At 43.3% G+C, this 24,917-nt stretch overlaps 1 protein-coding gene and 1 long non-coding RNA gene across 5 annotated transcripts in view; one reads left to right on the top strand and one right to left on the bottom strand.

Annotated features, from left to right (window-relative positions):
- The window catches only part of uvrag (UV radiation resistance associated gene), an 89,700-nt gene extending 67,164 nt beyond the window's left edge, over positions 1-22,536 (bottom strand). For 2 of the 4 annotated variants that reach the window (XM_069189980.1, XM_069189981.1), the window contains exons 1-7: positions 20,737-20,820; positions 18,715-18,832; positions 18,324-18,358; positions 12,814-12,975; positions 12,163-12,237; positions 11,001-11,086; positions 1,183-1,288 (exon numbers count right to left, since the gene is read on the bottom strand). In XM_069189980.1, coding sequence (XP_069046081.1) covers positions 1,183-1,288; positions 11,001-11,086; positions 12,163-12,237; positions 12,814-12,975; positions 18,324-18,358; positions 18,715-18,832; positions 20,737-20,805 — 651 coding nt within the window. In that variant the 5' untranslated portion in view covers positions 20,806-20,820. The other 2 variants (XM_069189982.1, XM_015341278.2) reach the window with 2 other exon arrangements.
- A 74-nt stretch (positions 22,537-22,610) lies between these two features.
- Positions 22,611-24,870, top strand: LOC107076721 (uncharacterized). The gene is made up of 3 exons (XR_001477894.2): positions 22,611-22,779; positions 23,731-23,843; positions 24,126-24,870. It is a non-coding gene; the product is annotated as an uncharacterized lncRNA (long non-coding RNA).
- Positions 24,871-24,917: the final 47 nt, after the last annotated feature.

The raw sequence follows: 24,917 nt of genomic DNA, 5'->3' as shown, positions 1-24,917 counted from the left end.
GCCGACATCTCCCAAGTGTTAAAATCCATATACTCCAGGAATGCGAGAATTGCGTGTTAACCGCAGCTGGTGCTCGCACGAATTGAAGAATGCCACCCTTGCTCTGTAAGAAATGGGCTTTCGAGATGTCTCAGTCTGGCACGTCCTTGGTCCTTTTTCGATATCCCTCTCAGGCACACTACAGTGTTCATCAGCAATAGTTCCAGTTAGGCAGGGACACAGCGTTGAAACAAAACGTATATGGTACGTTAAAGGCGGAAAAGTGGGATTAATAGCTTTTCCCTACCAAGACAGGGATACCCTAGGTTAAAAGCTCAAAAAAACATGTTTCTAGGTTTTCATTTGTACTCACTTATCAGAACTTCTGAGCATTTGTGTTTCACCTTGAAGTCAGGTGTTACAATGTGTAAATAATGGTCAAAGAAATTCTGATATAACGTGTCTTGATTCCAAGCAGTTAGGTGACAAAATATGTTACTTTGGTGTGTAGACATTTTCTAGGTACTGTGTGCTTTAGTAAAGGCTAGAGAATGGGCTTAATAGCTTTTGCCTATCAGGATACAGAGACGGGGGATCTGTGGTTAGAAAGCAAGAGTCCTGTCTGGAGTCAATGCAGGAAAAAAACACCTAAGACACACCACGTCTCTCCACAAGGCAGTGTATAGCAATATATGACATCTTAAAAAACATGTTAGAACCTGCATTAAAATACATAACAGAAAAAAAAGCTTCCGTAGTTTTTGTTTACTATAAACGCATTCCTAAAACTCCGGATTTACAGCTGCGTTTTCACAGCTGCTAGCTATAGGGTCCATATTTTGAGAAATGCTAAATATGCTCACCTTATACCGCTTATGAGGAGTTTAGATAAAGAACTTGCAGAAGCAGAAATACATACACAAAAAACATGAAGACTTCAATGCAAATAGATGAATATTGTATCACTTGAAAGGTTAAGTAGTCTTAAGAAACACAGTGCTGACACAAACACACAGTTCGCAGGCTTTGATAGCGTTCATTACTGAAAACGCTAGGTAGCCCTTACTTCATTCATGAAAAGGCCAAATTCAGACTAAGACTTAAGCCCATTACAAAACAGGCTCAATATGTTTTCAATGGAAGATCCTGCTGTGTTCACTAATTCAGCAAGATTCAAAGAAGGCGTCTCACAGTGCCACTCACCCTCTCAGTGCAGGCTTCTGTTTTCCTCAGCTTCTCCTCAATCTCCTTCCCAATCTTCTGCACTGTTACCTGGGTCTGCTTGATGGCCCTCTGGGCAGTGTGCAACCTGGATAGGGAGTCAGCAGTCAACAGTGGGCAAACCTTTTCCTGGGGCAGCCAGCCCTGACCCAGCCTGCCAGTGCAAGCCCCAGTTAATGATTTACTCAATACCTCATGGGAAGTGTCTGCACGTGAATTTCAGTCTTACCTTTCTCAACATTTTCACAAATTTAAACGTGAAATATGTTATGTGCCCCCATCACACTCCACAAATTTAGACGTGACAATGATTAATGAACTTGAATCATCTCTATAATCCTGGATTTACACCAAGCCTTCTAGGATCGACAACAGGACCCCATATGACATGTATCACAAACTGCACCAAAATCTTTTCACAGCCATCCGAACAGTACTGCTGGCTTTCTGAGCTGAGGGACATTTCCATTGATCTCCTGATGTGATTCAAATGTCCTGATCCAAAAAGACGTGGTCATCACTCTTTCACCCATTACACTGTAAAAATAACCCCTATAGAATGGACACTTTGATTAACTGCCTTCAAGTGACACACGTTTTCCTTATATTAACCCCTCAAAAAAGATCAGCGGGGAAAAAAAAACAACAGGTCAGGCAGAGGACACAGCAGTGACTTCTCATTTGGAATTAATTCAATTCTGCTCCATCCTTAGATGTAAGGATGCTGACCGGTCCCACAGATGTTAGATAACCACTTGAAAAACCATGGAGCAAAAGTGCCCCACTTTGAAAGTCTGCCCTTCAGCCTGAAAATATATCATAAAACCGAACAGCATCAAAAAACTGGAGCTCCCCAAACAAGAGAGTGATTGGATTGATAAAGCACTAAAGTGGGCAAAAACCAGTAAAAAAACCCGACAAGAACGGAGGAGTCAATCTGTGTGGGTAAGTCTTGTGCGTCACGCCAGGAGACACACTGCTGCAGCAACAGGAAAGCAAGGGATGGCTGGGAAACCCGTTCATCACCGCACTGTCAAAGCTGCTGGAGCTCATGGCGATTTTCGAGAACGTTAGAAAAAAGCTGACAACTGCTCTGCTCGGCACGGCTGTTTCTTTTCCTCTCTGGCTCTGGAGGTGAGGAATAGTCCCCGTTTAACAGCCTGTCGGATTTAAGCCCAAGGGGTGTGCTTTTCTCATTAACCATTTCCCCCTTGTTATGCTTTCATAGCGGGGTTTCAAAAACCCGCTTTCTGCATGTGCTTCACCTCGCCTCGCGACTGCATGCTGCGATTTTTTTTTTCCGGCAGCTTTGCTCTCAGCTTGTAAACCAAAAGGATTATCACATCCGCGCCGCTGCCCCCAGAGGGTCGCATTCGTGGAGTAAGAGCCTGCCAGCAGCCTCGGACTGCAGCGCTATGTCACCGAGCTTTGCACCGGAGGAGAGCAAAAGAAATATCTGCTGTGAAGCTGATGAATTACATTTTCCCCGCGTGAAAACAGATCAAGACACTAATATGCGTGTTATAAGTTTTCATAGGCGATTGGTTCAGATTTGAAAACAAATCTACATTATTCTCGGGGGTTTTTTTCAGGGCACTGCTATCGTCAGAAAAACATGAATAAAAACAGTCACCGTCTCTGGCAGAATAAACCTGACCCCCCCACCCCAATTAGTGACACCCAGTCAAGGTGCCACCATCCTGTTGCTTGGGGGCCAAATTCTGTGCTGCGCGTCTTCAGATTGTCCACATAGGGTTGGGGAAAACTCCAGCTACTCTACATATGTCTCTTTCAACCATGGACGACATCAACTGGAACTGGGTCTCAGTTATTCTTAGATAGGAGAAAACAAGGTGCACCTTACTTCATCTCTAAAAGCATGCCCGAGTTGATCAAGCACGAGGAAGAGAAACACCGCTCCCCACGTTACAAGAACACAGACAGTTTCTCCTCCCATCCTCCACTCCTCTCCAGCTCCGAATCTACCCAGATGTTAACCTTCCCTAACGAGTAAGTTGTTTTAATCAAAGCCTGCGGTACATCCAAAATCAATGTGTAGTAGAAAACACGCAACAGTTTTTATTTTCCTCCTCTCCGCCAATCAGATGTATCAATCACCATGTATCAATCACCATGACGCCAATGTATATTTTTGTCTCTGTTAGTCACGGAGTCTTACTATTTAATACCTCTTTGCCAGGGCTGACCACACCTATCCTAAAACAGGCTTGTATGAGTCTTTCATAAACTGATTCTTTCCCACATAGGAAAAAATACAAATTCTGACTGCAGCTATAGATTGTTCAGACATATAGCAAGGAATATGTTTCTGAAGTGGTTCTGGAGTAGGCCGTCATGTTTCATCCACCAGAATCCTTTTAATCACCTTCTGACTTTCTAACGCACACCCCATTTACAAATGTGCCAGTATGACATTTTTTTAAATATCCACAGTCATGCTTTGATGCGCTATAGACTGCCAGTGAGTCAAACATCTGACCGTTAAGACTTGCTCATTTTAAATGGCCTGAGAAATAAAAAGCATAATTATTATTAAACAAATTAAACACTTAAATGAACAAACTGTTTACTGCATAAACTGTTCTATTCTGTGCTGCTATATTAAAAGACTTCATAATTATGCTTTTCAGATGCTGGCAGAATATTGATTGAATACAGCAATCGGTACTTTGTCGACCCCACTGGCCCCTACTGTAGGAGAAAGCAATAGTCGGTCTACTTCACACATGTCTGAGCGCTTATCGGCAGATCTGGAATGAGACTGCTGCACACCTGTTCATCAGTGCCTGTTTACTCAGACACCTTTTCTACCTGCTGTAGTACACTGAGGACAGGCTTCGCTGTCTGAGGGTGAACACCATCACAGAAGACTAGATAGATCCTCCCAAAAAGTTTTTAGTATTACTATATTTATAGTATTTATAGTTTATTTAGAGCAGAATTTTGAGGAAATTGCAAAGTAGAACAAACAGTGTTTCTAAATTACACTGATGGCATTTATTTAATTAACTGAAATAAATCTGGTGAATCTTCAGCAAAGGAAGATCATCACTGTAGAATGCATAAAACATGTAAAGAGAACACTTTGTCACGTCTGCTACCAGGCACAGCTCAGCTTTCTCAATAATATACTAACAGAGGCTTTAGGCTTTTAAACACAGAAGTTATTTTCAGGAAAGAAAGCCACATTTTAAAAGGAAAACTGACACTTAAGCTGATGTTATAACTTGAAAAAAACACACTGAAAATTCACATCACAGGAGTAAAATGGGTTATTTTTAAACATCCAATTTGAAATCAATCGGGTGCAGAAATTTTGCAGGAAAAAATGTTTCCTCTCAATAATTTTAGGAAACGGTGTTAATCTCAGAACCATGACCATTTAAAAACCATATTTCTTGCCGTCGTTATGTCCAACTTACAGAAAGCGGAAAGCAAAAACTATTATCTTCACCCAATATGCAGAGGACAAAAAAAAAAAACCTTGGACATTAAAAAAACTGGTATAATATTAATACCCCCCAGAACTCCTGGGAAAGTACAGAACAAATGAAATGTTAAGAGCTCAAGAAAATCCCCCCTGGCAAAATGTCTGTCCCACCCTGCAGTCTGGCATTCATTTAAACAGATGAGGGTTTCCTTTATTGATGATCTCTGAATAAATATTTAAAAGCGTGTGCAGCCTGAGGACATTTTTGCCTCCTAATCAATTGAAACGAGAGTGAGGAATGATCCCTCCGTCAGAGCTGAGAGATCGGAGGGATGAGCCAGGACACATCAAGCAACACGCTACGTCAGTGCTCCGGCACAACGTCAAGCCACTGACCTGCAAACAGAATGCTGGCCACCGCGAAGAGGTGACAGGTCACATGGGACACACAGTACTTATCCTGTCCTCGGCAATAAAGACTCTTTCCTCTACCAATGCCTAAGCTTTTATTTTCTGCGTTGTAGAACTGTTGCTACCGCCGAGCTCACTTTTCACTTCATTGACATTCTATCCAAGAATTCGTCCGTATAAGAAGGAAAGAGGAAGTGAAACAGACATTGCACGAGCTGTGCCATAAGAAAAGGGGCTGCAGTTTATTCTGCTGGAATACACAGCACTGAGTGTCGATTGAAACTTATTTTTTTTTTATTTACCCCCACTGTAAAACAGGGGAAAAAGAACAATGCAGAAACCTGGACAAAAATGGTTAGATCTGATTTTGCCCAGCCCGGGCGAAGCATTTTCAAAATGTTTTGGTTTGGAAACTTTTCAAAATGGCGAGACAAAAAGAATCCCCCCCAGCACCTTTAAAGTGTTGTATCTGTACGCAGAACTGAACTGTGTCAGTGAAGTCCACCACAGATTGGAGTGCCCTGCAGGACTCCAATTTAAATGTAATAAGACTCACATTTAAATAATTACTGTATTTTAATTCACCCAAACAAAATGCTATAGTCAGCTTGCAAACAGTACTTGAGGGCTAAGTCATTCACTCAAATAGTAAATATCTCAGCAGCAGCCTTTCAGAGCTGAGTTTTAAAATTGTCTGCGCATGCACAAAGATAATATCTGGGGAAACAAAATCCGCCCAAAGAATTATTATAAAAATATCAAAAAAGTGTCACAAAACATAACAACACTGACAAAAAGAGATTTAACACCCCTGTAAAATCCGAAGAGAATGTCAGCATGTGTGGGTCCTGGTCTATACAGCTCATAACAAAAAGCTGTCTGCCTCTTCAAATGCCATTAAGATTAGATTGTATCCCTTCAAAAATATTTTGGTCTGCCTGGATTTTCACCTTTTCTCTGCCGAAGGAAATCGTCGTTGTTGTTTTTTCTCAGATTTATTAAGGCGGTCAACAGGATTGTTTACCCGGCAGCTTTTATTTGTGGAAAATGTAAACCCGGAAAGATACCGGGGGGGGGTCAGCTTCAATCTCTGGTTCACCGAGAGGACGAATCCGTCGGCATCTGGAAAGGTTACATGAAGTTACCTTCGCCAGTCACGGCACAGAGAGATCCACAAACTGTTACCCACCTGTTTCAAAACAAAACGGAGCCAATTCAAAGCCTAAGCACCAGGATTTGCAGCAGAATAACATTCTCACTGATAACTAATTATATGTTTAGATATTCTGAGATACACACGTATACATAAGCATATGAAGCCAACTCGTTTTTTTGAAAATTGATGAGGCTTGAAAAGGCAAAATTTAAAAAGTGCATTTGCCTGGGAACAGACAATTCTGACTTAAATGTCAGAAAAACTCCACACTATTCTATTATAGAGATGAATGCCGACTGCTTTTTTTTTTTGCTCTTTGCCAGTGATGAGCGGGTTGAGCAAAGAAGCTGGAAACGTAGAGATGGCACTCAGAATTTGCTTTTGTACCATAAAGTTAAACAAATGTTTTTTTGAAGTTTTGCAGCCCCACGTATGTTTTATTAACAAATAAGATACAACAAACAAAAAAGTGGCCTTAAACATTTCAAATGTTCTGTTTTTTTATTGGCTGGATAAGAAGAACGTGAGGCAGCTAGCACAATACAAGACACATTAAAAAAAGCCACACTTTACTGTAGGCCTAATTATGATTCCAGTATTCCAGACAACTAAAGATGAAAAAAGCATCCTGCTGCGTCAAAAGTACGATCTCAGAACCTGCTGAAAGGGACGTATCAGAGAGGAAAGATTCCCTCAGTCTCTAGGGCACTGGGTAAATAGAAACGAGATGAAACGGAAATGAGATGCAAACATTAATTTGTGTAGATTAACGTAATGAGGTCAAAAAGAAACAGGGACCATCATTCCATTTTCAAACGTTGATTTTTCAGAAAGTATTTTCTCTGTCACGTCTCTCTCCTTGGACAGCGGAACAGGCCGCTAATCTTGTGGCTGACTTCTGTTACACAGCTCTGCCACCAAGCGACAAGCAGCACTGTCAGTAGCATGTGCGCGCCGCAGGGAGAGAGCCAGCACAATGAAACATGATAATCGCAGGAAAAGCTTATCACTTCCACTGTTATGCAGGTTAGAGATTCTTCAGCGGTGGCTTGCTGGCTTGACCCAATATCTGCAGCACAAGGCCAGAATTGTTATTTTTGCAAATGCCAATCAAACGTCAGGCACCAGGAAAAGAAAACATTGATTATTGTTTTAAATAAAAGTTATGGGACAAAATGGACAGGCACCTTAACCTGCTAGAAATGCAAACAGACATTATCTACAGGAAAAGAAAGACAGCAAATCTTTTTTTGTGTTCCTGACAAGAGTAAAGAAGTCATATCTTAAAAGCAATTCATGTCATTTTGAGAGACCGAATGTTAAAGCCACAAAGAATTTGGGCTCTAGAATGACTGCTGTGGAATATACATAGGTTCTCCCTAAGCAGCCGAGTCCACTGTGCTCTGCATGGATTCTAATCTCCTACAGTAGTCTATAAGCACGCATGCATTCAGATTTGCTCTCTCAGGTGCCGGATGAAAATGTATTCTTCCTGTTCGCGAGTCAAATTGTTCTTCCTTTCCATGAGTTAGGGATTTCAGCTATCAAAGGTTGTGTGTGCAATGTTGGAGAACCAGCCTCTGAACTCAAGAGGAGCTCAGCAGAGAAACAAGCTTGGCTTGAAGTCAAGGAGACATTTGAAGACATTCGCTCACCTTTAAACATATTTGCCGAACATGCAGAGAAATCCAGCACACTACTGAAGTCCAAAGAGAACAAACTGTGGACCACCTGTGCCCGCAAAACTATTCCAAATCAGGTCCTGATGCTAAAATGCCTGACCTCAGTGTTACTATTCAAAACCAGCACTCGTGAACTACAGTATGTTATGTAAAACAAAAGCTGCGCTAAAGCAGTTTAAAGCAGCTCTTTGCTTGTAAGATTTACTATAAATCTTTTAGATAATGTTTTATGTTTCCATAATCATTAAAAATATCTATGTAAATAAAAGAAGATTAAGGATATAACAAGCACACACTCTGACACTAACAGAAAATACCCTTTTCGTTGACATGGTGCAGTATGCTGCTGTGGCCGAAAGATGGCCTACTCCTGTTTCCAGAATCCATCAACATGCTGTCAATCACTATCTGAATGGCGTCCAAGACTACTTGACCGAACCAGACCCTTCCCACAGCACGGCTACGTCTTAAGGAAACCGCTTCCAGGAGCCTTTCTGGCATTCGTGACTTAAACCTAAACCATTGATCAATCACTCATCTCTGGACATTTATTTGGAGTAAATCAATTCATACTTTCATGCACATAAATACAATTTACCACTCGGACAGAATTCCACTGATGAAAGTCATAATATATCCTTTATTCCTTAAAGCAGTATTATACTTTTAGGACTTGTTGAGCCTGATGCAGTAATTGTTCTATTTAGCAACATTTAAGTGAAACCATCTGCGGCTTTAAACAACTCAGTTTTGCCCCAAAGAGGTATGCATGTTGATTCTTCCACTTGCTCTCACACCCTGATTCACTTACCTTTCTGTCTTTTCTTCCCAAGGTGAAAATGAACCAAACAGCTGAACCAATCTACAAGGGGGTTGGTCTGGCTGTGACTGAGGTTGTAATGCACATTAGTTAGAACAATAGGTCTACAACTGTGTGCCCAGCATGGGAGCTGCTTATTAAAGCACTTCTGCGTGGCCAGCATGGGAGCTGCATATTAAAGCACTTCATACATGACAGCAGTGTGACCAATCAGAAGAAAATAGACCCAAAGTGTCAACAATCTTTCTAAAAACGTACATTTTTGTACAATTACTTGGTATTTTCAGTCAAAAAAGAGCAACGAATGTGGATGTTTATTTCAACAATATACAAACACTCATAACGCTTGCATGACCTTTCCCCCGAAGTTCAGTAGCTGATATTTGACCACTTCTTCCTCGGTTTGCATACTTCTTTACACTGTAATAACTCAACTCCTTTCCTAGCCCGCAATACAAAGTCACTCCATCAGCGACCTGTCAGGTCAGCTTACATTACAGTGAATGATGAGCATCTATGAACCCCACAGATCTGTCCATGTCCTTTACCTAAACAGTTCCTTCTGAGTCAAAGGCACTGTTTTGCTGCTGGCAGAAATTTTTAGCAGTGCTTCCGGACTAAAAAAATCTTTCAAAGCTGTTACAAAACACTTAATTTAGCAAGGAGTCAAACAAAAGCATATTAAAGCTAGTAGAACTATTTAACATTTGGCTTTTTTAACTCTTGAGATCTCCCTCAACATTACACTCCTTTCTTCCATACTGCCAGCATCTAAAAACCAAAACCCATACAGACTGCAACTAGCAAAGCAACAAACAGAAAATGCAAGAAACCCTGTAAATTGTCTCAAAAAAGCTAAACGACAAGAAATACAAAGTAAATACAGAACAAACTGTCAATTTCCTACAGACAGATGTGCAGAACGAAAGTTAGAATCATCATATCAGCTCCACACAGACACACAATAATGAATTACTAAGTGGATTTTCTTTTTAGCCGAAGAGCTTTAAATCCCAACAACAAGCACCTCCATCCCTCTATGAGAAGCAAAATCCCAAAGACGAGACTCACAGCCATCCTTGACAAATATCTTGTTTGCCCTGTAAGTAGGGTTTTACCAGGTCTGCAATTTTAAAAAAGATCACATGGGTTAAATACAGGGTTAACAGAGCAGCCAGAGTGAGCAATGGATGCTAATAAAGACATTGGGGAAAAAATCTACAGAAAAATAAGAGGTGAGAAATGTAAAGCCCTTACAGGAAGCAGATTTTTTTCAAGCACTCATCTGAGTCACATAATTATCTCAGACAGGCACCAATTCCCAGGTTAAGTGTAATCTATCTCTTGATACTGCACAGCACACATGTCTAGAGACCCAGAGCATGACATACTACAGAAACCCTTCTGGGCTGATCCCTTAAACACCTAAAATGCCAGGGCCTACATAAGCCACCTTTCACACATGGAGCCACCAGGGTAACACAACTAACCCGTGTGAAACAGACTCACATTTCCCACTAGGAACAGAAACTTCCTGTCATTGAACTGGAACTAAATTTGTGGTGGTAATTCAACCTTTGCTTAAAAGCTACTGCTACACTGCGTTGGATACTCAAAGATAAGACATTGAAAAGAGAGGCAGTTTGTTAACTGTAAACTGGTGCTCATTGTTCTCAAAGAACAAAATCAGGGTCGGGGCATATTCACAGTTCAGCCTTTACACATGCATAAAGTAATGCAATTGCACTCCCTTGTGGCTGAATCAGAAACAAGCCATCAACCGTTCCTAACTAGGATCATCAAACTGCTTTTCACAGTTAAAACAATGCAATTTTATCAGTCTTTAACTGGACCAGCCAGTAAAACAATAACACAGTTTGCAGTTTACCTGGCAGGGATTTTCAATATTATCCAGAAACAACTGAAAGTTATGGCTAAAAAGTATGTAGGAATGTCTTGATGGGAGTTAATGCCCTGTAATCAGATCGTTCACCAACATCACCCCCAAACCTTCGTGTGCATAAGAGTTTCATTCGGGTGAGCAAATGGAAATTGATTGGATTTAATTGTATTAATTTAATTATTGGACACTGGTTTGAGAGCCATGACTTCAGTGTACATAGCACAAAAAGACAACTTCTGAGCAATAATCCTGTTTATTTTCCCAGAACTTAAGCCAAATCATTGCTGACTGTATTCCAGGGTCAGCCCTGTGAACCCACTGACACACAGTGACAGGCGGAGAGATCTCTCTGATCCCAGCAGCAGGAGCAGCCTTACCTCAGCAGAGAGAAGACGCTGTAGGAGTTTCTTACTGCACTCTGATCCACCTGAAGCAGGCTGTTTTTCTTTCTGTCAGAGTGATCCTAAAATGAATATATATTTATACAATTTCACTCTCTCTATAAACACTGAAACATTTGCACATTCATTTTTCTTTGAATTGTCATATTTTCCCTTTTCCTCAGAAGGTTGAACAGACTGCCTTTTGGTGCTGTTTTTTTCCCCCACATGATCTTCTGTGATCACCAGACAATCCCCCCCACATCCTCCCTAACCTTCACCCCACACAGAAACAAATACAAATAGCCTCTAATTACACACTCCTATCTGAAGATGTTCTGATAAGTGGCTGAGCTGGAAGATGCCTCAGTAGGGGACTAGAATCAAACAACTGTCTGTTATTTGGCTGTACTGCCTCAAGTATTAAAAAACAGGCACTCAAGGGAAGAAAACTGCTATTGCTTCACTTGGCATTCAGTTTGGTATGCTGCTCTCAGCACCATCTGCACTGCTTACTTTATAATCTGCCTGCGAGTTTCATGCAAAGAAATACACTACTCATCCTCTCATGCTGGCACAAGAAACATGCATGGAAAAAAAGAAAGATTAGCTTCAGATAAATGTAGTTGAGGAAAACATTTTATCTGTAACTGAAGTCCTGCTTTTAATTGTATTAAGTGGCAACCAATTACACGAGGACTGCTGGCACAAACAGGAGAATTAGTCATTGCCTAGTAATCTCTTTGTATTCAATGTGGAAAAGTAATGAAGAGAAACACACACCCAAGGTTAGTGAAGCCTGAGGGTTTAGAAAAGCAGCACTCTAGAGCAGAGGGTCCTTTTAGGACTTACAGTACCATTAGATCCCCTTAAATAACAATGCTTTTTGATAGAGACACATTGCATGTAAAGTAGTGAGAAATAAAGCTAACTACTGTAAATAAGCAAGTACTACATGATTAAAATGAACTATATGCAAATGGGGTAAAGAGTGTGTGACATTTTGTGTTAATAGAGGTTAATTCTATTCTGTGTGGAAGCAGTACAAGCTGAGGCAGGGATCCAGAGGGCCTGTATCTCTCCTGTGCTTACATGTACACAGGTCAGGCACATGCCTCCTGCAAGCACTGTGAAGCGTGCCCTCTCGAAGATCTCTCACCTTTTGATCAAAACTGGCTGCATAGTAGCCATCATTCAATCCAAATATGATCTCATTTGGATTCCGGGAACGGATCTGTAGTAAAACAAAAACCAGAAAAAAAAAATTCAATACGGCTTTTGAAGGAGATGGAGCAGGGAACCATCTCGAAGACTCGGAATCTCGGGAGGTGTTGCCGGAGTTCACCCAACGGATTCCTTCCTCGAGCCAAAGACGCAAGCCGGGTCTGTAACTGGACGTTTAGGACAGATAACAGGAATCCCGGCTGAGGGGGTGTCAGGAACAAGCTGCCAAGCCACACTGCAGAAGGCGATTCTCCCTGGGAACTTTCTAAAAACCAGCGGCATGTGACACCTGGGCTCACAAGCAACTAACAGCCCCACGTGCACAAGGGCTCAAACGGCCACCTCACCTTCTCTAACCTCTCCGCGTTCTTTTGGAAGTTGACAAGAGAATCACATGTCCTCGCTCACGGTCCCTTGGCATGACTTCTACTACTGGAGTGTAAATATTCATTGCCAAGATCCATTTACCACCCTGCGCTGCACTGCGATCACAGTGACGACAATGCTTGCGTTTTCTTCCTGGTTTCATTCCCGGTGCCACCCAGACGAGGGAGGGGGACATGACGGGTAGGGTTTGCTCTCTTACCTGCTGCCCGGTGTATCTCAGTCCATCCAGGCTGACTCTCCACTCAATAAGCAGCTGGTACTGCTCCCTCTGGCCTCCCCAGATCCGCACCACGAAGCACGACACGGAGGTGTCCAGCAGATCAGGCAGCATGCCGAAGTCCAGACTCCTCCATGTCGGGTTCTGAGATTCCCAAAATATGACAGGAAGACTGACGAGTGAGGTGTTCACGAATAAGGCCTCAGCCTGCTTGCATGCAGGCCCGGCAGAACGGTGCCGAACGCTCTGGGGGACCCCCTCTCCATCTTCGAGGCCACATCAGGGGTCGCCAACCCGGCAGCCCTAGAAGCAGCTCCGTGGCAACCCCAAGGGGTAGAGGGTAACACAGTGTGGAAAACTGCCAGCTGACTGGTGTTCAAGGTGTAACTGTTCTTACAGCAGAAATCCATTGGGAAACCTCAAAAGGATTATAGGCTTTTTGGATTAGATGGCAGCTATTTTTAGGAATCGTGGGAATATTGCTAAATCGCGTTGTGTTCTGCTTGTGCACTGGTCATGGTGTTCACTTCACTGAAATAACCCCCGACTACAGACCCCGGACACCAACCCTGGACCGCGCACTGATTGCCCGCTGGCTATTCTAATAATCTTCTGCCACAAGCCCATTGCCTGAAGGTGGAGCAACCATCAGGCCTGGGACCCCCAGAACAGTCCTTTCTGGCACTGGGTGAACTTTCCATTTTCCTCTGCGTGGTGCCCACCTGCTACACTGTTGTTAAACTGTGAACTGCAATACAAAATCTGCAAAGCACTCTGTGGCAAACTGCATCTGAGGACGCAACAGAACATTAATGACTGACTGATGAGCTAAGGAAAACCAATCTATCTGAGGATGGGCGGCACTTCCCTTTCGAGTCATGTACTTACAACACTGCTACACAAGCTAGTGTGTTGAGACAAACAGCTGAAGATGTCCTGCATTGCAGAATGTTCCCCTCTCTTACTGAACATGAGGTCGTGACAGGTAACAGAGGTAGAACAGCTTTGATAACAGGTCATTATCTTTGAATTTTCTTGAAATATTTACAACTGAAGTAATGTCTTAGACAGAAAAGTCTTGGAATTCAGCAACTTTCCCATTCCTCACTAAATCACTAACATTGACCATACTGATCTTTATAAGCCAAAGTAAGAAAGACTATATAAAATAACTAACGCTCCACAGGTCAGACAGATCAGATAATGGTTCCTAACAAAAAAGCACCCAAATAAATAAAAGTGAGGAACTATGCCTCTTGGATTTGAAAAGGAAACTTGTATATTCATAGAAATGGGGGAAAACCCAGCATCTTTCCATAATATTACATAATGTTAGGCCTTTCAGTGTCTAATTCCTGAAAGAGGTTTGGTTGGGAGGAATATGAATGGTGGAGATGGGTTGTGAAGCTCTCACTCGCTCCCTCCTGCTTCTCTGCTACATATCCTAATCCTGTATGCCTCACTGACTGTTGCTGTAAGGTACACCGCTGGTGTCTTCTTATTATAATAATAATAATAATAATAATAATAATAATAATAATAATATTTGCTTACACTTATATAGCGCTTTTCTGGACACTCCACTCAAAGCGCTTTACAGGTAATGGGGATCCCCTCCACCACCACCAGTGTGCAGCCCCACCTGGATGATGCGACGGCAGCCATTGTGCGCCAGAACACTCACCACACATCAGGTATCAGTGGGGAGGAGAGCAGAGTAATGAAGCCAATTCATAGATGCGGATTATTAGGAGGCCATGATTGGTAAGGGCCAATGAGAAATTGGGCCAGGACGCCGGGGTAACACCCCAACTCTTTTTGATAAACGCACAGGGATTTTTAATGACCACAGAGAGTCAGGACCTCGGTTTTACATCTCATCCGAAGGACGGCGCCTGTTTACAGTATAGTGTCCCAGTCACTGTACTGGGGCATTAGGAACCACATGGACTGCAGGGTGAGCGCCCCCTGCTGGCTCCACTAACACCTCTTCCAGCAGCAACCTTAGTCTTGGGATGGCAGGGAACCTCTGGGGTCTCCACTCAGCTGGATTATGCAGTTACATACTCAAGAGATAGTGGGCGGCTAAGTCTTGTCCAGGCAGCTAAAGAAACTCCTCCCTCTGCAGCCAAGAGTGGCTCTTCAACATCACAATAAAAATGAGCTACTTGCACAGCCACAGTTCCCCCAGCACACAGCCATGGAAAGCATCACATACACTAAACTAAACTGGAACAAGGTGTAACAGTCTGATATCCAAGAGGTAAGCAGGTCTTCTACTTCTATTTTGGACTTCAAACATATAGACCTTGTGGCTCTGACCTAGAAAAAGAATTTGTGATTCCTATCCATTTTCAAAATAGTGTGCCAATTTGTTTGCAAATACATTTTGTCTAACAGTTCTCAGTACTGGCCGAAGGAGACAATGCATGTGGTTAATAAAGGAAATCAAGCACACCTTCCTGCAAAAAGACACTCTGGCCTCCTAAAAATCACACCTGAAGGCTGTCAGCAGGACAGAAGCAGCATAAAAACAGGCATTACGAGACTCAAAAGGGGAAAACAGGAAAAGGGAAAGAGAATAATCTTTCTTGGACAAAGAAAAAACTTTGAGGAAATGGATGTCAGAAGATTGCACAGGAAACTGTGATATATACCAGTGCCAAAACAGACAGCAAAGTGCTGAGTTGAGCAGACAGCTCCATAGTCTTCAGTCTAGGGAAAGAATGGCCAACCCTGGTCCTGGAGGAATAATGTGTCTCTACTGCTTTTCATTGCAGCTGAGATCAACATCTCCAGTGATAACCGAGGACTTAACTGATCTGCTTGCTTGCCAAGATTTTTATTTAACTTTCTTTCTTCTGTCAGTTTTGAGCGTCAAAAATGTCCAACGTCTAGGGTGCCAACAACTTCAGCTAACAGAACAGCACACAGCCTCTCCTCTGCTTGTTAGCTGCAATGTCTGACTGAACAGCTCTTACTGGGTGATCAACTGATGACGAGCAGAGTTCCAGACATCGTATTCTCTTTCTGGAGAGGTCCATTTGGTTGCATTTCAGGAAACTGAAATTGTTCCAGGACTACATGTACTGTATAACCTAAACATGATAATTCCTGGGACTTAAATTTATATTTTTGGTCAGACTAACGATGACAAACCCCCCCCCAGCTAGAAATTGTTGAGTCACAGTGAGACACCACTTACATACAGCAGTGTCAAGATAACATGGATCTCTGTCCGAGTCCTCATTCATGAATGACAGCATGTAACCTCTAGAGCATGCTGCACATGTCCAAAATGTAACGTGTGTTCTGACATGTTTTTGACCCAAAAAGGGCCCCGCACGTCAGTCACTCCCGTTATAGATCTGCCCATTGCAGTTAACATTGCAATCAGCACTGGTCGCAGGTGCAGCAGAGCCTGACTCTCACCATCCTGTTCTCGTTTTCCCCCTCTCGAACCTGGATCTGCATGGCTTCCGCTCACCTCGGTTTTTATTTTTACACAGCAGCCAATCTACACCAGCCAGGTCTCTGAAACGAATTTCGTTCCACTGCCACTTGCACAAATAACACGATCGCCTCGATCTTAGCATTTTCGCCCTTATAGCACAGACACCAGCAAAACTGTCAAACAGCGTAGCTAGCTAATTCACTACATATCAAATGGTGTTAAAGTGGAGATTTACAGTGCAGATTCGGTTTTATTACTCTTAAAACGATCACAAGTTGTTGTGTTGTGTCGTGTCAATACCCATGGCCACCCTCCTTAGAAAACAAAAATGAAACAAGGAATTGGAATGTTGTGAACTTTGAGCCCTCCCCCCGTCTGAAATGACGGCAAACCACAGCAGGAACAATGTGAAATAAAGTTTGCCCTGTGAATCTCTATCTGTCATCACATGGCCCTGCTGCGATGGAGAAGGAAAGAGATTGAAAGATTAAGACGACTTTGCAGGGGGATTTCTTCCAAGGCTTATTTGGAAGTTTAACCAGAAGAGCCTCACCAAGCTAAAGCATTAAAACTATATGTGTGGGTTGCCAGAGATCTGCAGCAGGATAGCTCTCAGTACAAGACGAAAACTTAATTAGTAGCATCAGCAATACAACAGGCAGCATGGCAGCCCAATAAGCCCAGATATAAGTACCTGTAGTGGCTTATACATTTCCACCTATGAACCTAAAAGACAATTATATCCTCACCCATTCTCTGGCTAACTTTAAAAAACCTGGACCGCCTGCAATGTTTTTGAACAAAACTCTGCCTCTGCTGATTCTTTGTCATATTTGTTCTCATGAAAGGCAGACGTTGGCGTGAAAAAGTATATTTTTTCGTCGTTGTCTTTTTTGCCCTCTAAAAAGCTAACACAAGCCCACTGTGAGCCACAACACCCTGTTAAAGCACTTCTGTGCGGTGTCGAGTGATGTCAATGCACAAAGCTGTTTACAGCAGCTTCCTCCAAAACAAGCTCGCTTTGTCAATCTTACCAAATGCTCCGTAACAAAACATGAAAGATGCATCCATTTATAGCCCCTATGGCTGACAAGAGCTAACTAGTTTAGAACCCACTGCAAGTACAGATAAAAAAACTATGGAAAGTTTCTGAATTACCATAGTAATCAACTGGTGCTCCATCTAGATACTTGCAAACGAAAGCCACATGGTCATGCCTTTAAAATACCAAGATTTCTGTACAGACCAACAGAGCTTCCACTCTTCAGCACCGTTTCTAACAGATGGCGGATCACCTCCTGATCTCTGGTGAGGGCTAACCTTCTGCAGATGGTTCATGCTGCAGTCAAGTACTACCACTACCAGACGTGAAGTTTCAGCTGCGCGTCGGAAGGTGACATCTCTACCCAAGAAAAGCGATATGCAACCAAGTGCTTCCTTTTTTTTAACCTATTTTAACGTAACAATTGAACAAAAGAAACTAGCCACGGACTACCATGCTTAGACTTCCTTTAGAAACAGTGTTTACTCGATCAGTTCTAACACACAGTCTCTGAAGTCCCAAATGGTTCACTTGCTTCTTTTTCTTGGGCAGACTCACCGCTCTCGTCTTCACAAAGAGGGACAATAAAGACTTGAGGACACTGGTCACTGCATCATGGTGCCAGTGCTGACATTCGCAAAACAGCACGTCAAATGACAGTACAATGGCAAATGGTAAAATGGTAAATGAGAGAGATACTTTAGGTCAGTTGTTTCCAATTCTAAACACTGGGATCATGAGGCAGGCTGTCTAGGTCATTTTAACTAATCGGGTGCAGAAAGCTGTAAAGAAGGGACTATTTGGTCTAGTTAAAACTTAATTGCTTGAACCTCCTCCCAGGCGATGAGCTGTTAGTTACTTTTAAAAGATGTAGAAAAACCTGCTGGTTTATGGACTCCAATGATAGGAGATGGGAATCCCGAGTTCAGGTTATCGGTGATAATCAGCTTTTTATACAGTGTGATTTCTGATTTATTTTATTTTTAAAGTACTTACCAATGAGTCCCTTATGACCTCGCTCTTGTAAAAACCTGCAAGTGAGAGAGTGGGGGAAAAAAAGACAAGCTTCAGAAAAAAAGTCTGATGGTTACCAGGAGCTGCTTGGAAGAGTATTGTTTGAAATGCGCTCCAGGCTTGGCTAAAAGTATTAAATTCTCAAACAACAGAGAGTTTTAGGTTCCTACCTAAATAAAAATGGATTTAAAGGGTTTTCCTCCCACACGCGTTTTGATTACGTAACTACAAAGGTATATTAAAAAAACTGAAATGGCAAAAATTGTGGAATAATCATTATAAAGAAAAAATGCCACTGGTTTTTGCCTTGTTGTGATAAGTGGAGCGGATCACGGAGGACTCCAGTGATTCCTGCTTAGAAAACACCCGTCACCTTTGAAGATTCTGGAATCGTCACACAGGTGCAGAGTGAAGTAGGTGTCCAGCAGGTGGGATCCATTCTTGTTAACGATGTTGCGGGCCGCGATGCTCCGAAGGTGTCGCAAGCGACGCTGTGAGAGAAACGGGGTACAGACTTAACGAGGAGGTCACACGGGGGGGGGGGGGGGGGAAGACAAACGCAAATGATTTCAAAATTCAGAGACCAGGCATGTAAGGGGGCTGGGCCTTCCCAAGAAGAATGGATGGTGAGCTTAACTCAACACAGCTTGGTTATTCGGCAGAGGCTACTCATGGTTATTCTGTAGAGACCAGCATTAACAAACAGTGTAACTGAGCTCCCTGCAGGTCAGGCCCAAAAGTATTTGAGCTGTTAACCAGTTAAACAGCTGGCTGTTACTTATTTTTATTCTACACATACTTTGATAAATCATGGAGTATGGAAATGTTAATTATAATAAGGATACAACTGGCAAAGGAAGATGAAACCTGTACTTCACTATATAATTCTATATACGATGCAACTGTCATTAAACGCAATCTGCAATGACACATTCATACGCCGTAACAAGAAATAGCCCGTCAGACAGCTACACAACTGTTGCAAAACAAATGAAATCCTAAAACAGAATTTCAAAAATGTAAATTTAGCAACTTTTTGTTACTGTGCAGACATGTAGTAACTGCCTCTATATGTTTTAACAGAAAACCGATACTTAAGACAATGAAGAAAAAAAGGAAGCATTTATTCCTGACAAACTTCTAGGGGAGGATGCCTTTGATAACCACCATAACCACCATAACAGCCCTAATGTCTGCAGTTTGCTTGGCAAACTTTATTAATGGAAGACCGTACTCATTGTCTGATAGGAAAAAAGATAAAACAAACAGACCTTTCTAGGCTCAACTGGGCACCAGCAAAGAACCACTTATTAAGGAATTTCTACCACTTAACTTCAGGCTGATCCTGTGAATTACATTCTTCAGCCAAAGACTTACCACCACAGAAAATTACTGCAGGCATTAGCATAAATCTAAGTCATGGGGCTCCCTGTAAGTCTAGGTCTTTAAACAAATGACATTTGTTCCAGTGTTTCTCAACCATCAGCGACCAGCATAAATGAAAGCTTGTTCATATTGCACCAGGAAAACCTCATATACCAAAAATACACAGGCATGTTTATCCATTAACCTCATCTAACTTATCTGTGTGTTCTCAACAATAGTTGAGCCCATACAGTGCTTAGGTCTGGGGTTCATCCATGTGCCTTTAAGAGTACAATGGGTTTTTTACATGAATTTGGAAACCAATAAGCAGAAGATACTGTACTGCATTACTGATGCTTCTGAAATCGGTGAAAGGCATTCAGAAATCGCATTGAAAGGTTGCTACCCTTTATGAAAGGGTTAGTGTAGACGCCAAGGCCCCATTACGGCAGCTGATTCAATAAGTTTCACCGCTGCGTGTCCAATCAACCAAGCCACGGACAACAATCAGGGGCTTAACGAAATAATGCAGAGAGGAGTAAACGAGTTAAAACAGAGCTTGGTATCATTTCCAGAATCTGAGAATGAATTCGGAAAGAGAGGCCAGTTGTTTCAATTGTTTATGATCCGTAGTCTTATTCATAAAAAAAAATTAAACATACTCAAAAAAAGGAAAAACTGTTGGTAATACAGGATGATAATTTTATATAGCAGCTTATAGTACCTTTCAAGTCAATGCATTTCAAAGCGCAATTTCAGTGGTGCATGCCTATTTTGTTATTTGATGTACTACTGCATGAAATGGTCTCCTTTTTTAAGAGGTTTTAAGGCACCTGGCACTTTGCTTTTGCATACACACCTTCCAACTGACAACACCGGAAAGGTTACAAATGACAGGAGGGTACTGGGCCACCTAGCAGGTCTGAGGCTTTTCGCCAGTTAACGAACAACAGACCCCCTGCCTCACCAGAACAAAATGCGTTTGCACAGACTCATACACCCCCTTACCCCACATTTCATCTTTCCCTACCTGTCTGTCAATGCCTACAGCCACTGGACTCGAGAAGACTTTGTATCTCCCTTTTTTTCCATGCTCCATGGCTGTGCGGGTTGAGGCGCTGTCAGGTATTTGCATACAGAGAGACACGTCCCACAGTTATCACGTAGGCTAACGTTTCAGGAGGGACAAGTAATAAAAAACAGTCTGTTAACCCAGAGGGGAAAGGTTTATAACCCACGGGCTCCTTTTTTTTTTTCTCACCGTAAAATCAGTAACAGGTCTTCTGTGCTCACTTAAGAAGTTCTACAGTCGCAGTAAAACGTTACCACTTGAATTTCTGCTCTGCTTTTGACAATGACAGAAAAGAGGAGGGCACATCCTGCTGGGACGAGCTTTTCAGGTTAGGGACTGGTGCTCTTCGGAGCAAACTCATAGCTAGGTTAAGTTACAACGAAACAAGCTAGTAAACAAATCAACCATTGGAAAATTAGAAGTGGCTAATACTAATATCCAGCAGCTCTATCCAAAAACACACTGTCATGCATTAGGTGCAACGTGCACACTCCAGGGGAGAATCAAACTAAGCAGTGCACAGCCGAGCAGAATCATTTTCTACGCAGCAAGGGTAACAACAGAGCTGTTCAAAGGGCAACCGTTCATATTAAGGGTGTCAAATGCGGTGAAAAGGGTTAATTGCAGAAGGTTGTTTGTCCCAACGATCCATAGTACTTCAGGAATATGTTACCATTCATTCAAGAGTGCAAAGTAATTTTGCAATCCCCCCCCCAAACTGAAATATGACAAAGATGCTAAACGGGACTCAATGAGACAGAAATACCGGAGGTGAAAACACTCACTACCCATTTTGTCACAACACAGCACAAGACGCTTCAAAGCTCACAGCGGCGGGATGAAGTGACACCGGTAAAGTGGGATACTCTCCCAGACACGTGCTGACCCCCCCCAGCACAAGCGACACAGGGGACTACGGCGCTCTGTTTCAAGAAATGAAAGCTCTGCCTTCTTTTTTTTCCCGTTCGCGCAAAGAAAGAAAACAACCTGACAGCGCTCCTAACACGCAGGTGGACCTCAGATATTCATTCATCTTGGGGGGCGATTTCGTGGAGGGCACTTGCAAGGTTTGACATCTGACTCAAGCCGGACTGACTTCTCGCAAGCGCTCCAGGGCTGTCCAGTGCGTGTCCCACCACTCACGGGCTCGGGCAAGCCCTGTGCGTTAACCGACTGGGTCATTCATCGGCGATCTCTCTCCCCCCCCTCTCCGCGCCCAGGTGACACTACGTCCACACGGGCATATGTCGCGGGAGCTGCCCAGGCCCGGGGCTAGTGGCGCGGCTGAGACCCGCTCCTCGCCCGCAGCGCTCGGCTTGAGCCGCCGTGTCGCGGCGCCCCCGCGGCGGGTGAGACGGAGGTGCCCCCGGTCTGCCCTACCTGCTGGGACCTGAGCTCGACATGCAGGGCCCGGGATGCTGCGGCTCCGGGGTTACTGACAGAGACGATTTCCCGACCGGCGACGGAGCTCATCCTCCTAACGGGACTATGGGGGCATCCGCTTCATTCAAGACAACAGCTCATCCCCCGTCCACCCGAGCCCCGACTGCCCCGACAGCGGCCTCGCCTGCCGATCGCCACCAGACGCGGGGGGGAACAAGCGCGGACTTCGGCGAACGCGGGCTCCTCTTGGCTGTCGGCAACCCCGCGACATAAACAAAGTGAGACTTGCTCAGGAAGCCATTACCTTGCGCCCACCCCGCCGTGCGGCGTCAAGCCCCCCGGCCCCGCTCCGATTGAGTGGCGCCGACGTCGATCACGGTGAGGCGCTGGGACGTAGAAGACGCGGCGCAGCTGATTGGGCGCTCTGGTGTCAATCACGGGGGACGGGAGAGGGGGCGGGGCATCCAGTACAACAGGAACTCATGTCGGGGTCTGTTTTCCTGTCAATACGAGCGACGAGGCGGGCGGAGGACTGCCCTGATAAAGCGATCTGCCTCGGAGTTAGTGCTGTGGCCGCAGGAAAGACCTGACAGTCATGGGACGGAACGGAACGGTACGGTACGGTGCAGTGCAGTGCAGTGCAGTGCACTCTTTAATGGGTGAGCCGGTTTGGGTTGTGCCGAGGCGCTAGCCAGACCATCAAAGAAAGAGTATATAAAGCACTATAGCTGCAGCTGGATCGTACAGTAAAATTAAAAGTGAGTTTTACAGAGAGCAGCTAACCTCACACGCGTTCTTAATTTTGCACAATATATATATCGTCTACAACGGAATCGAAAGCTAAGAAACCGTGAGGGGTATTGTATATTTGTTATTTGTCCCTGTGTAGTTGCTGTTCATTTTTTCTACTAAAGCATAAGGGTGAAAAACGTGTCATATATCCAGCTAAGGGGATAACCTAACCCGGGTCTTAAATGCGTTTTGCCAGTGTACAACTAGCTTTGTGTGTGTGTGCCGTAGGAGTCGTCGACCTTTCTAGCCCTGTCCAGTATTGTTTTGTCATTGTTTATTTATTAACTGAGACTGACAGAACAGTCTTGGCCAATCCCCACCTGCATGAGATTGGACCGACATTACAGTGAGTTTGATTAGGTGTTAATGGACATTTTAGTTAGACCACTGTTGGCAATAATATATTCCGAACACAGTAGTGCAGAAAAGGGTAGTTTTGTTTCTCTCGCTGTGAGCCTCTCTATCTTAGTTTCCAATATGGACAGCACGTTTGGACTGGGAGGTGTCCCGGGCAGGTGGCGTCACTGCTGCTCCAGTCTCCAGCAGACTGGTACAGCGCTGGCAGTGTCACCTGCTTCACGCTGTCCCCTGTGAAGTCTCACGCCTCAGGTAGGGAGGGGCCCAGGGGATATCCCTCAAGCCTCCGGACAGATCTGCAGCACAGCTAAGAAGTGCTGAGCACAGAGTATGTCTGATACTTGGCCTGGTTCATGTGTGCACAGGTTCACTGCTACGCAACTAATTAAGAGACTGTTTATTTCATTGGACCGATTCTAGGGTTTCTCACTGTTGCTGAGGTGCTGGCGATTTGAAAAGACCTGGAAACCTGCAGGCACACCCACCCTCTAGGACAAGGACTGGACAGTCCTGAGCAGGTTAATTTCTCAGAGGTAGGTTGTCCTCTAACATCAGGATCTGGGTTTGCATTAATCATTCTGTGATAGGAGTTTCTCTGGGGTCATGGTTGATGGGCAGTATGTTAAGCTCTCTGTGACTTCCTTACTTTCAAGTGTATCTAGTGTCTTTGTAAATATAATAACTTTTGGCTAGATCTCTCTATCTACTACTCGGCAAGATATCATTTTGTATGATCGTAATTTACTGATATGTCCATGTCTCTAAATGAAGAGTTTTAGCAGTCTGCTATCTGTGCATTTCAATTCTTTCTGCAGGAGCAGCACTGTGATAGGACAGATGTGGCTGGTTGGAGACTATAATCTGTGATCAGCTTTCATTTGAACCGGTCTGTGTCTTCATTGCAGATGAAGTCAATTGCTACTTGTCCACTGATGACGTCGGGGTCTATAAGCATAAGGGGGTGGAGGCTGTACTGGATGAACTAAGATAAAATAAGATTTTAACCGGACTGCTGTTGACACTGACAGTCTAGATGAGCTGCAGAAGGATTTAAAGTAATGATGTTATTGAGCTTTTCAAGTACACTTATCAATTATTTTTAGGAGATAATCAATGTAGTGATAAATGAATGGGCTGGTTTTAAGGTGAACAGAGGTAAGTTATGGTTAAGTGTGGTTTTAGAGAACTTAAGCATTGGTCTTAAACACAGTTCTTGAAGGGCCTTGTGTCTTCTGCGTTATGTTTAAGCCTAAATAGGGAATTAACTTATTTGTATTACAAATTTTACAGTTGATCACTCAAGACATTCATTTCATTAAAGTTACAGTGACCAATAGATGTCCTTGGAGCCAGGTTATAAACAGGCCAACATTGTTAATGAGAAAGTGGGTGAAATATAACACAGAAGACATGCAGGTCCTGCAGGAACTACATTTGAGATCCCTCTTCTACAGAAAACAAACTGTGCCGGCTCTTGAACCTGGTTCCAGTTTGTGCGCATGCCCTGTTATATTGGAGATAATATGCAAAACATTTAAATAAACTGATTGATCTTTAAAATACAGTAGTATAAGTATCTTTACTTTTGTGACTCTGGTTGTTATGAG

The sequence above is a fragment of the Lepisosteus oculatus genome, chromosome 5 (assembly GCF_040954835.1).
Source record: "Lepisosteus oculatus isolate fLepOcu1 chromosome 5, fLepOcu1.hap2, whole genome shotgun sequence".
Lineage (NCBI taxonomy): Eukaryota > Metazoa > Chordata > Actinopteri > Semionotiformes > Lepisosteidae > Lepisosteus > Lepisosteus oculatus.
This window is presented reverse-complemented; position numbering and strand designations above follow the sequence as displayed.